The sequence below is a fragment of the Puntigrus tetrazona genome, chromosome 15 (genome assembly GCF_018831695.1).
Source record: "Puntigrus tetrazona isolate hp1 chromosome 15, ASM1883169v1, whole genome shotgun sequence".
Lineage (NCBI taxonomy): Eukaryota > Metazoa > Chordata > Actinopteri > Cypriniformes > Cyprinidae > Puntigrus > Puntigrus tetrazona.
The window spans coordinates 6,394,306-6,412,715 of record NC_056713.1 but is presented as its reverse complement, the minus strand read 5'-3'; the positions used below and the strand labels follow the sequence as shown (position 1 = coordinate 6,412,715).

The following is an 18,410-nucleotide window of genomic DNA, read 5'->3' as shown; positions in this document are numbered from 1 at the left end:
CCGAACTGAAAGAAGCGCGCGTTTGGAGCTCGTAATATCCGCGGCTTGTAATAAAGAGCGAAATAATGTTCACAGCCAAAGAGGAAGTACTGTTATTCTGTAACACCGAGGAGATGATAAAAGTTTTGGAAGTGTAACTGACACGAGCCGTTCCTCAGGTAAGGTGACCAGGCAACGTGTTGGGCTTCTACTTCACGTTCACGCTGCGCTTTTCAATTAGACGTCGCCTATAAGCGTTTTTTTCTCTTGGTATAATGTGAGAGAATTTTTTAGATTATAGATTTAAATGAACAGTTTTATTTTATTAAACAATAACATATCAAATGATCAGGTGTTCATTAAATACAAAATAATAATATTTTTTGAAGACTCGGATGACAACCGTGAATATAAAAATGAATAGCTAGTAGTAGTCTTAATAATGGCAAACATCCTTTATATGCTATTGTAAGCTTTGGAAATGTGTTATTGTTATAGTAATTGATTATATTAACGTAATAATAATGTTATTTGCAACACACACACACACACACACACACACACATATATATATATATATATATATATATATATATATATATATATATATATATATATATATATATAAAATATACAATAAATAATCAAACTTTTTTCCATTAAAAATGGTAACACTTTATTGCGTATTTTAATTCTTCTCAAACAGACTACTGACTGACTTTGCAAGTGCACGTCAAGTTATTATACTAACCCCAACCTAAAATAGCGAAAATAAATAATAATAAATAATGCTTTTTTTTTGTTTCAGCATGACATCGAATGCCTTGTGCACATAGAAATAGTCTAACAGCGGCACCTGACTTACCGATGCTTGTTTGTCTGAATGAGAGCAAATCAGCCAGCTTCCATGCTATTGTAGCAAACTTCCTATTAATAGAAACGAATAGCACGCGTGGAAGTGGCGTTCAGGCGTCTATACTTTTGGCCATATACGGTAGCGTTTCTTCTTAAACTGTAATTCAGTTTTTGACCTTTTAGTTGTTCTGCACCGCTCAGTAGGACTTTGTGCGTTGGTTTGTTTGCAGTATGTAACTCTTCCTGCTCTCTGCGAGATGGACAAGTATGAGAAACTGGCCAAGATCGGCGAGGGCTCATACGGGGTGGTGTTCAAATGCAGACACAAGGACACCGGTCAGATCGTGGCCATTAAAAAATTTGTCGAGTCTGAGGACGACCCGGTCATCAAGAAGATCGCGCTGAGAGAAATCCGTATGCTGAAGGTAGATGGAAGATGTGGAGACTGCATGCTAATTTTTGCAAATGCCCCCAAACATTTGCGTGCTTATACCTGAACATTTTCATTTGTGTCCATGTAGCAGCTGAAGCATGTGAATCTGGTGAACTTGCTTGAGGTCTTCAGGAGAAAGAGACGTCTTCATCTAGTCTTTGAGTTCTGTGAACAAACTGTTTTAAACGAACTGGACAAACACCCCAGAGGGTCAGTCACGTTTCCTTTTTTTACTAATATAAACTTTAAATATAAAGAATAGCGCTTGACTCGAATAGCACAAACGCAGGCTTTAGCAATAACCACGGTGTAATGTTATGGTTTAGGCAATTCAAATATTTCAATTCATAAATAATACATTTAGTAGTTTTTGTTTAAGATATGTCAAGCTTTTCTTGATTTTTCTTAAAAAAATTTCCTATTAAAGGAATAGTTCACCACAAAAATGTCTGTTTTGCCAGACACAAAAGAAGATATTTCGGAAAAGACTTGTAACCAGGCTGTTTTGTTCACCATTGACTTCCATAGTAGGAAAACAAAATACTATTGAAGTCAATGGTGACCCAAAATATCTTCTTTTGTGTTTGGCAGAACAAAGACATTCCTACAGATTTAGAGTAGATGATGAAGAATGATGGTGAACTATTTCTTCAAGTTGTGCATATTGGAAATTTTGTACTGTTGTAGTATTTATGCATTATTGAATTAAAATATAAATATTTCGCTTTTAAAATATCTTTTGGAGGAGTAATGTTTTTTCAGCCAAAATTTTTGTGCAATTTAATAGATTAATCGACATCGTGTAAATACAATAATTAAATGAAAATATTTAATCATTCAACGGTCCTGACTATATCACGTTTATACTGTTATCGCTACAAATATAAACCCTATTCATTTGATTTCTACTCTTCTTGCAGAAATGTCTGCCTCCTTCCTTTCAAATGTAATAACTTGTTTCACCCTAGAAACCACTACGTTTTCAGCTGGCTTCACCGATCGCTCTTTCTTTTCCACCCCTCCTCTCCTGTGACCTGGAACACCAACTTTTCACAATGCAGCCTCCTCGATGGATTTCTTGATTCTCAAATGTTATTTCATACCGACGTCTATAGACTCTATCTAGCTGTTGTTTTTTTCAAGCTCCTAAACTGGTCTGTCCACAAAGGCTGTGGGCTGCCCAGCATTCTCTCTCTTTCCCAGAAGGCCTTTCAGTCGTAACCTTAGCTGCTTCTCAAAACAAAGGAACTGGTTGCCAGTGACTACAAGCCCATGGTAACTGCAGATATATGGGAGCTGTTGCTAGATCCTGCCAGCTGTGCCAAAAAAGTAAAACGTTAGATCCTGCTTATCCGTAGTTGGGCTTGATATTAACATTTGTCCTTTTTTGTCTTTAGGGTTCCTGAGGCGCAACTCAAGAGTATTGTGTGGCAAACTCTACAGGCTGTGAACTTCTGTCACAAACACAATGTCAGTATGTCCAGCCTGTCTTTTCCTGTGTGCTAGTGCGTCACTTATGAATGCTACAGACAGCTGCGAAAAGTCACACCGTTGAAGAAACTCCGTTTTGGAATAAGAAGGAGACGACTAACAATAAAAACGTCTTGAAATAAGGTTCATGACATATAGCAGGATCTCAGTTCATACCAGTGATGCAGATTTTTACTATATTTTTCTGAGTAATGAAGGAGTCACATATAACTTTTAATGGGCCTTAATTACTGAAAAAATTATATCAATATCTTCTAAACCGGGGTGTTTTTAAGGGCATGATATGCTAACAACGATCAACTATATCAATGCACAATTATTCATCTGATCAAAATCGGTGGCATACAAATGTTTCATGAATCAGTGTAAATATTATAAGATTTACAAAGAAAAGTCTAGAAATGTTGGTACCTTTTTTTTAATAAAACTAAGACCTTCAAATCAGATGAGCCAATACATTTTACACTTTTATAAATGATCCCATTGTGATTTGGGAAAGGAGAAACAAAATAAATAAAAGGGATGTCTTAGAGAGGCTCTCCAATCTGTGAAGGACTTTAAAAACAATGCATGGTTTAGAAGGCACTATAAATGACGTAAGGTATATAAAGATTTTAGAGCAACTTATGCTCCCCTCCAGATGATTTCTTTTTCCTGCACGCGGTCCAAATCTTCCACCAATAGAGAACTTCTAGACATCATTGAATGAAAAATATGTCAAAGACGACCACAAACTCTTCAGCAGCTGAAGACCTGTATCAGGCAAGAGTTGGAACCAAATTCCAACACCAAAACTCAGGAAAAACGTATAACTTTGATGGTACCAAAATGGTTTACACCATAAACATACCTCCTGTTTTCAAACTATTTTGAGACCTGTAGCAGGAATCACATTATTAGCTCATTTTGTGCATAAATATATGTGACCCGATCTAGAAAAATGAGTCAAAAGTCGCAACGATCCATTTTAAGATACTAATAATGTGGAAAAACAATGAAAAAAAAGGATTTTTTTTTTTTTTTTAGCTAATTTCAAAGAACATAATCTCCCAAAGTTTTGTAGTCCAAATAATTGAATAAAGGTATTTAGTTATATGGATAAAGTCGATATATATATATATATATATATATATATATATATATATATATATATATATATATATATATATATGTATACATTGGAGCCAAAATATAGACATATATAGTATCTTTTGAAAGCTTAAAATCTTAATCTTAAACTTTCAATTCCATGCATCAATATTACATTTATGTTACATAAAGTAAGATAATAAGGTCTGAAGTCGCCCCCACAAACAAGCCACCCAGTAACTGATGTAATCATATTCATGTTCATATTTATATCTTTCACACTTACCAAACATCGATGATTCATATATCAAATGAAAGGTATAATTTCCCAAAATCTCTTTTGTAATCAAACAAACATCATCAATGCTTGCAATGGAGTTGAATGGTGTGGTTTTCTGCTAGATTGGCCCAAACACGTTGACAGCCAACTATATCATCACATAATACATCTGAAAGCCCCCAATCAGAGCTATTCAAAAAGACATCAATCAAATGCCTAGACCAGTTTGTAGTAGAGTTCTGTCTTTCCAAACACCCAGAAAGAGGGCACTCAGAACGTGAAATGTGCACTGCTCCCTAACAAGCCAGCAGCGAGCTTAGTGCAAAATAAGACTGATTTTATCCATTTAACCCCTTATATATAGTATTGGTATTGATTTAAATGTAGGTCTATCTGAACTCTCAGATTGGAGACCCTAGAGGATTTTTGTATGTTATATATATTTACCCCTGTTAGCTGGCAACTAATTAAATCCAAGAAAACTTTCTGCAGGGACATGAACCAAACAGATTTTTAATGAGAAAGATTTGTTTTTTATTTGTCTTTATTATAAAATAATTAAAAAAAATAACAATTTGGGGGGTATTTACTGTCAAATGAGACCATTTTTATTAATTTACTAATAAATTAATAATCAGAAATATCCCAAATAGTTTAAGAGGTTAAATATTTATTCAAATAAATACTTTATGAATTTGATAGATGAATTCCAGTAAGTGTCCCAAAAAAACAAAATATTAAGGAATTACAATGGCCGCTGTGTGCACGTGTGCAATAAGTCCACGAGACCATGGAGTATCCCATTCGGCATTTTAGTGACCAGAAATGTGCTCGCAAGGTCCTCCTTTGCAGGTGTTATGCACCCTCGATCCTCCTCAGACTTCTACCCAGCAGTCAAAGCTGCACTACATTACGAAAGTGTGCATTTAGAAGAAGACTGTGAGAGTTTGGGACAAGGCCAAAAGTTCATAAAACGTTACTTTCAGAAGTTATATAAAACTAATTCTAAAGTTTTCTCTCCACTTGAATCACTGTATTCTATCAAATACTCCACCAATCATTGCCCCGTATCTTCTTTCAGAGAATGTGATCATAGAAGCATAACTCAAATGTTTTGATTATAATTTGATACTCACTGATATTCATTTAATATTCACTGATATTGATTTGATTGCCATCATTGCCGCATTTCTGTTACATTTCGATATTCATTCACGCAGAATAATTGATTCAACAGATTCCTAGAATGTGTTTTGTATTTGAAACAGTGGCCAGTGACACTGCATGTGAGTTCATCATTAGTGTTGAACACTGGTGTATGTGGATAGTGGCAGTTAAGGCAAAGACTAGAGACCTTTTTTTAAAGTCAAACCAACTTGAACATTTATAGAACGCTGTGTCATGGGCGAGATGGTGCACATGTGTGGTCAAACACATCCATCAAGTGCATGTTTACGTAGAAAAACTATGGAAAATGGCCCTTTTCAGTTGTATAGTATAATGCAATCCAAACAACCTACAACTGTCATCTTGGAATTGTCAGTTGTGCCACTTTCATGTATTAGCAAGACCTCTCCTGTTGTCTCATGGGAAAGTGAATTTGTACTAGATTTCTGCTACATCACTTCTTTTGCTTATGTGTTATGATTATTTTTAGAAAGGGTCCAATAAACTCTGGTTTATTGGAGTGGGAGGTTTGTGTATTTATCTCTAATGGCGATGCTCTTTGTGTGTGTGTATACCAGTGTATCCACCGGGACGTCAAACCAGAGAACATTCTTCTTACCAAGACCGGCGTGATCAAACTATGTGATTTCGGCTTTGCTCGCATCCTCAGTAAGTGTCTTTGCCCTGCTCACTCACTCTCTAGCCATTTATGTGCATTTAGCATCTTCACTTCATTAATGACTTATTTATACTTCCTACCTATATCATCTGTCATGCGTCCTGAGCTCACTTTCAGGGCAGCGTGAAGCCTCACAGGTGCAGTCAGCCAGTCGGGATCTACTTACATGCATCATCCTTGGGTTTCAGCATATTGTTACTATAGGCTAACACAGGGACCATCCATCAGCATGTTGTAATCCTTCCTGTATGATGTACATGTAATTCTTAATCTACAGTATGTCTGCATAGCTACTTATCCGTGTTTAGGGGACACATTTGTATCCAGAAATCCAGGGTGTTCTCATTTTTAAAATAGTTCAAACATAAACAAAGCTGTACAAATGCAGACAGGTTAGTAAGCGGGTGAGTATATAGTATTTATTAAAAACAAAAATTCCATTGTTTTTGTGTGCTTGAAACAGCAGGTCCAGGTGACGATTATACTGATTATGTGGCAACACGATGGTACCGGGCCCCGGAGCTCTTGGTTGGAGACACTCAGTATGGTCCCCCAGTGGACATCTGGGCCCTCGGTTGCGTCTTTGCCGAACTGCTCTCTGGAAATCCTCTTTGGCCTGGACGTTCTGACGTGGATCAACTGCACCTCATTCGACAAACACTGGGTACTAAAAGTGAAAGAAAGGAATTTTGAAGGTTATTTAAAAAAAGGGTGCAAAGTCTGAGACCGCATAAAATGTGGAATTTACATTTTAATAATTAGAAACCATTTTTTTACACGTTTTCATCTAACTAGTGGAAGACACAAAAAATTTGATTAATAAAAAAAAAGACTTGTAAAGGAGACTCACATTTGTGAGATAAAAAGGCAGAAACAAGCTTCCAGAGTTAGCAGGTACAGTTTCTTAGCCATTTGGCTGTGATAATTTTACTGGAAAGATTTCATTATAATCGAATTAAATAGATACCTATGATTCACTGAACTTTTATGATTCACCACGTTAAGAGCATATTTCATTTCGGTTGTATGACTAACGTTTGGTCTAAATATCATTAGAAGAAATACATAAAGAAATAAACAGTTAGTACAGTCAGTACACTGACTCTTGACCTCTGAACTTTGACCCTGATAGGTGACTTGATCCCACGGCATCAGCAGGTGTTCCGCTCCAATGTCTTCTTCAGTGGAGTCAGTATCCCTGAGCCTGACACCATGGTAGCACAAATTCTCACAAAAATACACACATATTTTTAATAAAATTGTGATAAAATAAAAAAATCAGTCTGCAATGTAAATAAATTTGATTTTATTGTTGTAGGAGCCGCTAGAGAAGAGGTTCCATGGTGTTTCTCCTCATGCTATTACTGTGATGAAGGTGAGATGTCAATATATACAGTATTATATACAGGGCCATTAAAGACCAAATGGGTGCCTTTCACAGAATTGTATTGTTGTGCCCCCATTCTTGCATATTATGGAAATAAAAAAATCTACTGTAGGGGTTAAAATAGAACTTTTAATTCAATTGTAATAAACTGCTTTATGTATAATTTACAATTGTAGCTACAGAGCTATGGCTATGAATTTATTAATACAGTGTGATTTTATTGTATCAAGCATTAAGAAGTCATACAAATGAAAATAGTATTACTTTGATAAAACCAAGGTTATTATTTGTAAAGGTTGTGAATGTCGAAGAAACCTAGAGACTGTAGAATTTCTATTGAAGTGGATATTAAAATGTTTGGTCAATAATTAACAAGATTTTCCTGCATCTCGTATGTGTAACAACAGCAGGTATTTGATACATGGAGCATGTTTCATCAGAATTTTTATTGTGTACATGTATACTAAGATTTGCAAATTTCTGACATTGCGTTGCAGTCAGACAAACTATCTAGGATACATAGTTAATGACAGATTTACATTTTTAGGTGAACTATCCCTTTAAGCACAAAATATGTAATAAGCAATACATACAAACCAACAAATAAATGCATAATTAAAATAGCTTATTGTTGCCAAAAGCCAAAAAGCGATACAAACAAACAACTGCAGGAAAAATATAAACAAACAGTAAAACAAATAAATGCTTCCTGACGGAAAATATTAATGTAAACAACAGGCACAAGGTTTAAACCGCTTTTAACTGAAAAAGGGAACGGACTTGTCACGTCTGATATGACAGATGAATTGGGATCTCGCTTCAAGAGACTAATCCACTTTGAGTGTATTAAAACGGGCAAATGCACATTGGCATGGGCTGATTGCATTCAGCTGCAGCTTATCACAGTATGAGTATAAATGAGCAGCTGGTGCAGCATATATTCAGGTTTTTGCTGAGGAGCCGAGTCAGAGACCCGGCCGTTCAGCAATAGTACAGCACCGTGGCGACGGAACGTGATGTCTCTGTTTCCTTCTTAAGGGAATGAGAGTTACATATGTAACCGAGACATTCCCTTTTATGTCGGTTGGGATCCCTACGAAAACTCCATGGATGCTGCCCTTTCCAGTGTCCTGCGGGAACCTCCTCAGTTTGGCGTAGAACGGGGCTCAACCACAAGGAGCCAGCTATGGTTGTTAAGTACTACCCACTCAGTAAGACTGGAACACTGAGGAACATCCCACGTTCTACTGAACAGAGATGTACAGAAGTCCCAGACTTCCCGTAGGAGGTCTCAGAACGCATACTCACATGGACAACATTTCAGTGTATATGGAAAATTGGAGGTGATTGAACTCTCTGCTGGGAAAATGCCGGGCTCTACCATTGAAACACACACAAGGAATCCTTTCAGGTACTACATATGGACCCCAGCCCTATACCAGTTCTCAAGAAGTGAGGGCCTGGCGCCAGATGCGCAACAGCATTGTGATGCTCCACAGCATCTGCCTGCCGAGAGGATGTAGGAGCTCAGCAGGGTCTACTGTATGGACAGTAGAAACTGGGCCTCTCAGTGCATCTACCTGTTTAAGGTGAGAACACAGGAGGATACCTGGTTCCAAAAAAAGGCTATAGAACCTTGCAAACGTGTTAGGGGTCGCCCAGCCCGCAGCTCTACAGATAACTGCCAGCGAGACATTAGCCAACGGCCAGGACGATGCCACCCTTCTTGTTGGGCAGGGCACACCCTATGCTTGGTAGGCCAATCTGATGGCATCCACTATCTAGTGGGCTATCCTCTGCTCGGCCTTTTGCCTCCGTGTCAGAAAAAAAAGCTGAACTGGGGTCCTGAAACTTTGTGTCTGGTCAACGTAGAATCTTAGTGCTTAGATGGGACAGAGCAAAGCTATGGCTGGGTCTGCATCCTCCAGGGGCCGCATGGAGGTTCACCACCTGATCTCAAAAGGAGTGATGGGAACATACCTGGGAATCCAATGCAAGCAGCAGCAGTGTCTTCTTTGATAAATCTTCAGCTCAACTGCTGGCAAAAGTTCAAATGGGGCCAGCTACAGTGCTTTCAGCACTAGAGACAGGTCCCAAGAGGGTACAGTCTTGAGCCGTGGGGGAATCAACCTCCTGGTCCCCCTAAGGAACCTGTTGATCAGGCCATGCTTACCAACAGACCTCCCATCTATGGTGTCGTGGTTTGTAGTGATAGCAGCAACTTTAAGGGTGGAGGAAGACAGCCTTTGCTCTAACCCTTGATGTAGGAAAGATAGCACGACTCTGATCGGGCAGTTCCAGGGGTCTTAAGAAAAGAAGAACGCCACTCAACAAAATGGTTCCACTTCAAAACATAGGCATGTCTCGTGGACGACACTGCTGAAGAGATGGTGTCAACTACCCCTTGGGGCAGGTCACATAGAGCTTCCTCATCCCATCCAGGGACCAGACATGTAGTTTCTAGAGATCTGGATGTTGGTGCCAAAGGGTGCCCCATATCTGACTCAGAAGATCCTTCCTATCACAAGGAGCATGAGTTCTGGGAACAAGGTCCAGGTGGGTCAATAGGGCGCCACTAACAGGACTTGCTCTTCATCCTCTTTGACCTTGCACAGGGTCTGTGCGAGAAGGCTTACTGCGGGGAACATATACTTGCAGGCCCTGCAGCCAGCTGTGTACCAGTGCATCCGTGCCAAGTGTACCTTCGCCCAGGGATAAAAAACAACTGGCAGTGAGTGGTTTCTTGAGAGGCAAACAGGTGTACCAGAGTGACCCCAAAATGCGCACAAATCAGCTGTACCTACTGGGGATGAAGTCTCCCTTCTCTGGGATGTGCAGCTTACCACAGCTCTTCGGCTACCTGGTTGCACACGCCTGGAATGTGAATGGCATGAATTCTGTGATCTGTGATCTGTGAACATCACAGCATGCTTAGCTTAGTTTTAAGAAGCCAGCGAGATGGACTGGGGAGCTTTATCCAAGCATCCAGCTGACCGAACTAGTGGCTCCAACGAAACCACCGATGGGCCCCCTGTGGGGCACCGAGAAGCTCAGGGACCCGTCTTGGGTGTCTCGTAGATGGTCCAAACAGAGCCTGAGTGTTTGCAACTCTTACCTGCGTACCAGCAGAAGTGGGGTGGGTAATCTGTTGGTTCCTCCCAGTCCGCCCACTGCTGCTTGTTGTCCAAAAAGGAGAGTGGGTGTGATTCGGGACTGGCCCGTCCACAACACCTCATCCGCTCTGGGGGCCCAGAGACAGAAGAAACTCATTTGTTGCAGTTCCCTCTATCCCTGGGTCACCCATCTCAGGGCTGCTTGCATCTGCACTTGCCACCAGGTTTGTGTCATGGCCTAATGTCAATGTCAATAGCCGAGAGGAGTTAAAGTTAGGAAACTTTGTTTCCTTCTATCTAAATTACAGTCATGCACTTGACAAATACACACTACATCATTTGCCATATGTCTTTCAGCAGAAAGATTTATCTTAAAAAAAGGCCTGTATTCACTGCCCAGATCTGTGTGAGAGATGTTTTATTATGGACACGCACACCTTATTTCACATTTTCAGAAGTGTTAAAAAAACAAATTCATTTACTCTAAAGAAAAGGCTTAGAAAGAACCTTGAAAACTTTTAATGTAAGTCTGATTGGATTCATCTGAAAGAAAAAAAGTTACATACACCTAGGATGCTTCGAAGGTAAGTAAAAGACAGGCTAATTTAGAATTTTGGGGTAAACTAACCCTTTAAACGGAACACTCCACTTGGAAATAGGCTCATTCTCCAACTCCCCCAATCTCTGGGTCTGGTGATAGCACTTTTAGCATAGCTTAGCATAGACCATCAAATCCAATTAGACCAGTAGCATCGCGTTCAAAAATGACCAAAGAGTTTCAATATATTTCTTATTTAAAACTTGACTCTTCTGTAATGATACACAGTAAGACCAGTGAAAGTACATTGCAATTTTATAAGCTAATATGACATGGAACTATACTCTCATTCCAGCATAATAATCAAGGAAGATTGCTGCCACAGCAAGTGCAGTGTCATCACGCAGCAGACTTCCTTGATTATAATAGTATAGCATTATATATATACATTATATATAAATGTATGTTTTTGTGTTTGTATGTGTGTCTTTATAGTCCTGCCTTGTAATGGATCCATCAGGCAGGTTGTCATGTGAAGAGCTTTTAGAGCTGCCATACTTTCAGGAGGATGGTGGGACAGGATGGAGCAGAGAAACTGATCGTCTCCCAAGACGCTATGAGAAAGGCACAAGACGCAGAGCTCCCGCGGTATGAACCTATAATGAGGAAAACTAATGTTAATAACAACAAATGGAAAAGCTCTGAGACTTGATATTCTTAAGACACTCACTAAAGTATTGACTTGTATTACAAATTAGGAACAATGCAATGCAACTAAAGATATAATATAAAATATATAACTAATATATAACTGATTTTCTTTGAGAATGTGTGGTAATTTTGCCTTTCAGTACTTCAACACGATCACACTAAACTGCTTTAATGTGTAAAAATGCACATTAAAAGGCATTGATAGTTATTTTTGCAGCTAACCTTATTGCATATGTATTTGTAAAATGTTCCCGTTCAAAAGCAAAATTTAAAGGTGTAATTAAAAAAAAGTACAACATTATCTGCAAAGGCTTGCAGATAATGTTGTGCTTTTATTGGATCTCTGCCTCATGCTAATTTACCAGTTACAAAGTAAAGGTGAGAAAAGACATAAGCATCTCCTTCCTGCTTTTTCAGAGAACAGGGTTACAGTCAAGTAACCCGAGACATTCCCTTATCAAAAGCTACTCTCAATGCTGCACTCTCAATGCAGCACTAATATGTCTGGACCCCCAGTGTTGTGTACATCACAAAGAGGTCTCAGACGTGACTCTGGAAATGTTGACTCAAGGACATGTGAGCCTGAAGTAGCATGCACATCCAAATTAAAGAATCTGACAAATGTATGGACGATCCTGCCACATCACACACTTGATGCAAGGATGCACCTCTTGCTAAGGCCATGACTCCTGGAGGCAAAGTTTGACCACGTTCCTCGTAGGCTAGGGCAATAGCATCCCTCACCCAGTGTGACAAGATTTGCCCAGTGGCAGTCACCCCCCAGGTTATGGCTCCCATGGCATATAAAAAGTTGCTCCAACGTATGCCACTGGCCAGTGCAGTGGACGTAAATCTGCAGAGCATATATTAGACAAAGTATGTGAAGTCTTTCCTGCTCCAGTGTCGTGATCGGCGGAGGACAGAAGGCTTTGAGAACGACTGGATTTAGGGTCAAGGATGGTACTTTTGGAAGATAATTAGGGTGAGGATGCAAAATAGCTTTGAGGCATCCTCATGTATCCCTGTGACCTGAGGCATCATCATGTATCCCTGTGCCTTTGCATCCATGATGGTCGAATAAGTCAACATTGATGGCACAAAGACAAAGAATGAGTAAGGCTTTCTCCATGCACAAGTTATCTCATCATGGAGATCTTTGATGAAGAGGAGAAACTGTCAATGAGGTCCTTCCCCCCGGCACCTGACAGAAATCTGTTATCCAACTTTGATCGTTTGGGGGTCTCCTACTCCTGCAGCCAGTTTAGTCTATAAACTGTCCGAGTTACCACCTCAAGTAACTCCTCATATGCCTCATCATCGCGAAGAAGCATCCACAGAAGAAGCATCCCCTGCCCTATCTGAAGAAGCACAGAGACACGCTTAAGATGGGGATGCGTGGACCTCTTGATCTGGTGAGAGTGTAAGAGAAAGGGACAGATCCATATGAAGCATGTACTTCAGCAAGATTAACACGCAAACCCCAGGACATAGATGAAGGAGCTCCGGATTGCCCACCTTTAAAGAAAGTGAGCCACGTGTGAAGCACTTTGATAGATTTGATAGACATAAGATCAGATCAGAGTGCTTGCATTCTCACTTAAGCTCAGTGGCAGCATGTTTCTCCCTCAAACACTTGAACCAAAACCTCATCCTCGGAGATGATTCTCTCACATGGAGACAAACATCTCTTCTTGGATATTTTGTTCCTTTTTCTTTTTAACTGCAGCACAGCATTGAGAGCTCTGTCTCACAAACACACATGCATGCACACAGTGCAGTCCTTGAAGACAAAGAAACCTGAGGATGTTCTCGGATCACATCTATTTATATTCTCCAGCTGCACGTAATCAAATGACATCATCTACCGAGGTTACTTAAGCCAATTCTTGGCATGTTTTGACACACATGCTTCACAGCCAGTCAAACAAAGAAAGTTCCCTTCAGCATTACTGAAACAAAGCATCAAAGGTAGCTTTTGATAGGGACGTTATGTGCACCCCTGCTTATGTTGCTCACTTAAAATTAGCTTATTAACCAAGCAAAATCTTGTTTTCCAGCCTCAATACTTTCCCCAGCTGACCAATAGCAACATCTCACCAGCACCTGAAATGAAGAATAAAAACAGACACAAACATGACCATCATCTACCCAACATCTGACCTTGGAACTGGTGCAAATGCGTTTGGAAGAGAAAACATGTTTTCTATGCTTTTAGATAGAAGTACTGACACTGTAATATTAGTAAAATTGCTGAAGTATTGCTATTTTAACACTTAATTAATTGAAATGTTGAGAAAGATTGTTCTGGAATCTGAACTCCTGCATATACAGTGGCCGGAAAAAGTATCTTGACACTGAAACCACACAAAAGTTATGTATAATATCCGTAAAGAATAATTGACAACGGGCCGGTAAATTATTAGAAAAATAATGCAAGCCCAAGGTGGTGATGCAATCACGACGCGGAATGAAGTGGTCATTACACCTCGGGTGAGGATTATTTTTCTAATAATGCAATGGTCCGTCGTCAATTATTCCTATTACAATACAGTTGCCACAACTCAAAACAATCAATCAGATGATGTAGCAGTCTGAGGGAAAGAGAGCAGGAGAGATAGAGTATGTGCTTTCCATTCATAATAAAACATAATTTTGTGGCAAAATATGGAAATTAGCTGTCTATATATGTGGTTGTAAGACCTTTGAAATAATAGAAACCATGCGGCAAAGTGATATGGAAATGTAATGCAGTCAAAGAGCCACCTTGAACTAGGTTCGCTGCACAATTCCCTGAAAATAATTGCACACCTTCGAACATTCGTCAGCCAATCGGACTCAAGCATTCAATGGTCAATAAACATTGTTATAAATGCATTATAAATCAGTGACAAAAACGTTGTCAGTTGAGTGAAGTGGTATCTCTCCATATGTTTAACAGCTGTTTAAAGGCTACTAACCAAAGTCTCAGAAAAGTATGTTTGCAGTTTGTTATCTAAAGCAGTGACTTGAGTGTCTCTAAAGGTCTTTTTGCGGTCACTGTATACAGGCAAAGACGGAAGGTTATGATAAATCTGACAGTCTGAATGAATAATTGCCAGTGTGCTTTAATGTAAGTAAGATAGTATCAGTTCTGTGTGCCATTAAAAACATTATATATCTGCACTGTTTTACTGTTTTGGATAAATAAAAGTTTTTTGTTTGTTTATTTTTCTTGTCAGTTTCCTGTTACTTCTCAAAAATTTAACATTTACTAATCAAACTGTAAAAAAGGAAAACACTTTTGTTGTCATGTTAATCATTACTGCATCCCATAATATTTTGATGTAAATGCCTCTATTATGCTTAAGCTCCTATAGGCATTAGTAGGGTATATGTTGGGAACTTAGGATACATGTAATATGGGTTATGGGTTTGTGGTTATCTGAAAATTTAGTCTTAATTAATTAAAGTGATTCATTTGAGATACATCTTTGTTTTTCACGATACACAATTTCGGTATCGCAACAAGTTCCAAAACCACTTAAAAAAGATAACTCGGAAGCTTTAAGGACTATTCTCAAATGCTTAGTTTACAGTAACATACAATTTAAATTCAAATTTACCAGATGCAAATAATTTAGCCTTAAAGACATATAACGCAGAGCAAAACAAGGCTGTCTCAGCTCTTTGAGTGGGTCAAGTATGCATACAGGTTTCCAGTCATTGATATTCCGGATGAGACAGTGATCCGTAGCCCTCCTGACACTTGGCTTGACTGATTATCTTCAGCTCTTTTATCAGATTACCGGCTTGAGTGACGTACAGTATGGTCCACTGTCTTCTCTCACTGATGACCTAAACTCATCAGAGACAGTTTCAGTACAACTATATTGCATCAAGTTTGTGTTTTATTCATTTCTTGGCTGTTTTTGGCAGACATCTCCATTTTTTTTCTCCCATAGAAAACCAATCGTGGTAAAAATGCAAGTAGTGTTAATACGTTGCAACAAATGGAGGTAAATGGGGAGCTGGAGTTTTCTGGATCAAATTACGGTAACGTTACATGTATTAGCCAGTATCAGTGGTTTGTAATCTACATGGACTTAAAAATAACTCCACCACGTTATTTAGTCAGGCTTGGAAAATTATTCATTTTTGTAAGAAACTGTTTAAGCTCACACACTCCTGTTGATTTGTTTTGTTAACGTTTTGCTAATATCAATGTAGTATAACTGTAGTATAAGCATGTAATGTTATTTTATTGTACGTTGAAATTAAATTAGGTTTTTTCATTGCATTCATACAAATAAAACAACCACCAGTGAATTTAAAGGAAATGATTAATCATTGGTTTTATGTCTACTTTAAAATGCCTCCCAGCTGCATTCCTCAAGTCCAACTCTACTGCTGCCAGGAAGTTGGTCATCACAGCATCTGCCAAATAAAAATAGCTTTTTTAACATCATTATTAGTTGAATTACACAAGTTGTGACAGGGAGTCATTCTGTTTTGCTTGGATGGCTACTAAACACAAAAACAAGACACATATTGTATATAAAATACATATATATCTCTGATAAATGTTTTGTTTTATACATATCTCTAATGACAGAGAACGCTACAGTCTTTTCAAAAGACTCTTTCTGCATCAGACCACCCCCTTCATGTAGAATTTTTTTAAATCCGGCAATGTATGCATGTATGTGGATGTTATTAGTCACTTTCTGATTAACATAACTTCATCGCCTCACCGCGGCCAAACCGTTCGAGATATCAAAAATCTCAAATTGCAATTTAGCATCGCTACTGTCTTGAGATCATGTTCTCCAAGTTTGGTGGCGATTCTTTGGAAATCCTCAGAGTGGCATATCAAATTCCAGAGCATGCGCTTTTTAAACAGCCACGAATAACCAACTTCCTGTTGGCCTGTGAAATACAGTGTACACATATAAATCTCAATGAGCTGAACAACTTTTACAGAGTTTCATATGAATATGTGCATGTATGTGTGAGCTGTACGTCATCTGACTGTACTCCAGGGGGCGCCGTAGAGCATTGAGCATGTTAAGGCCCCCAAAAGGTTGAAAAATAATGATAATTCAAAAAATTATTCTTAGGAAAACAAGAGGGCCCTGTGCCTTAGCGGCTTGGGAGCTAATAATCCTTAGAAAAACAATAGGGCCCTTGCCTTATTGGCTTGGGCAACTAATAATCCTAATGAAAACTATTGGGCCCCGAGCCGTTAGGTAGAAAATAATAATTGCAAATGATCCTAAAGAAAACAATTGGGCCTTGCGCATTAGTGGCTTGGGCCCTAATAATAATAATAATTGCAAATAATCCTAAGGAAAACAATGGGTTCCTGTGCCCTAATAAAATCAAGACTAATATATCCACTCTGTTACAGTGAGACTGTATTATACAGTTTAGAATGCCTGCAAAGAGTGCTCCGTCTAATACTAAAAGCTGTCACTCACTTCTGTTAATAAGCTCTCTGACTCCCCAGGGCCCTAAGCGGCCGCTTATTGGTTAATTCCGCCCCTGAGCCCGGGACTCTAATATTTTTTTCACAAAATCCTCCACACGCACGAACGGTCCACCCTGTTACACGACATTCTCCTCTCGATTAACACGTGTTTCGAATGCGCAAGAACCAGAGCAGCTAACAATCTTTAATTCAACCTTATGTTTTAGAATGCTTCACTGACGCTTTCACTGACGTTTCTAATAAAGCATAACTTTTCCACCCTAGGAGGCTGTGAGCTCAGGATGCTTTAATATATTTTTTCACAAAATCCTCCACACGTTAATAAACACGCTTCTCTTTAATTCAACCTTATGTTTTAGAATAATTAGTTGACGTGGTAAAGCATAACTTTTCCACCCTGTTACGCTTATTTCTTACGAAAACTGATCTATTTTTTGTAATTACGGTTAATAAACAGATTAAAAATCTTCCTCTGTGATCGCTACGTGCTTGCTTGTTGTTCATCACATGACTAGCAATAGCTGACTTTGGGATAAAATGTCACTGTCCACACTGTTACTATTTTGCACTGTAACAGGATGGACGTATTCGAACATTCGTAGCCACGTAATAATAGCAGGCAGGGGCGTATGTTGGCGTGACTATCATTGTAAAGCTGCCTTCATATTTAATATTTCGAGGAATATTATAAATAGGAATACACAACAATATCAACAAATTGAAATTTGTTTGATATTTATAACTTAAAATAGAATTATATTACAATTATATTAAAAGTTATGCAATTACTTGAGGACATGGCATTTTAGCATACTTGCAGTAATTATGTTTAATACATTTTTAAGGACATATTTATTCTGTTTGTAGAGATAGTGTAAGATTAGCATTCAAAACATGCATTAACCCTTTTTTACACTAAATATATAATAGTATGTCACGGGGACTCAAATGACGCCGACTATTAGTTATTTTGGGAAAATAAATTTTAATAAATTTGGGGAAAATAATTTTGGGACTCTACCCTTATCCAGTCTAGCTGCTCTCAATTGTACGTTCGTACATTTTATTTTATTGTCATTATATTTTTATGCACATTTTCGGCTGTAAGTATTTATTTTACTTTCTACATTTAATACATTTTCTTCTTTCTCTTTGCACAGTCGTGGGACGTACCAGGATATAATTTCACCGCAAGCTGCCCTTGTATGAGACAAATAAAAT

General features: G+C 38.6%; 1 protein-coding gene across 4 annotated transcripts; it reads left to right on the top strand.

Annotated features, from left to right (window-relative positions):
- Positions 1-20: 20 nt before the first annotated feature.
- LOC122358910 (cyclin-dependent kinase-like 1) lies at positions 21-14,927 on the top strand. Of its 4 annotated transcripts, XM_043258881.1 has the most exons (11): positions 52-158; positions 788-973; positions 1,065-1,259; positions 1,356-1,477; positions 2,665-2,737; positions 5,873-5,963; positions 6,437-6,637; positions 7,106-7,188; positions 7,292-7,348; positions 11,507-11,659; positions 13,780-14,927. In XM_043258881.1, the coding sequence occupies exons 3-11, from the start codon at positions 1,092-1,094 to the stop codon at positions 13,879-13,881; spliced, it is 1,050 nt and encodes a 349-aa protein (XP_043114816.1). In that variant the 5' UTR covers positions 52-158; positions 788-973; positions 1,065-1,091; the 3' UTR covers positions 13,882-14,927. The 4 variants fall into 4 exon arrangements, with proteins under 4 accessions (XP_043114819.1, XP_043114817.1, XP_043114815.1 ...); XM_043258884.1 differs by lacking the exon at positions 788-973 and having other exon boundaries at positions 21-158; positions 1,359-1,477; XM_043258882.1 differs by lacking the exon at positions 788-973 and having other exon boundaries at positions 21-158; positions 6,440-6,637.
- The last annotated feature ends 3,483 nt before the right edge of the window (positions 14,928-18,410 follow it).

Excerpts from the sequence above, each read along its gene's own strand:
- LOC122358910 (XM_043258880.1), top strand. The coding sequence starts at position 1,092 with ATGGACAAGTATGAGAAACTGGCCAAGATCGGCGAGGGCTCATACGGG. Across the intron at positions 5,964-6,436 it reads CGGCTTTGCTCGCATCCTCA|CAGGTCCAGGTGACGATTAT; the intron begins GTAAGTGTCTTT and ends TGCTTGAAACAG. Across the intron at positions 6,638-7,105 it reads CCTCATTCGACAAACACTGG|GTGACTTGATCCCACGGCAT; the intron begins GTACTAAAAGTG and ends TGACCCTGATAG.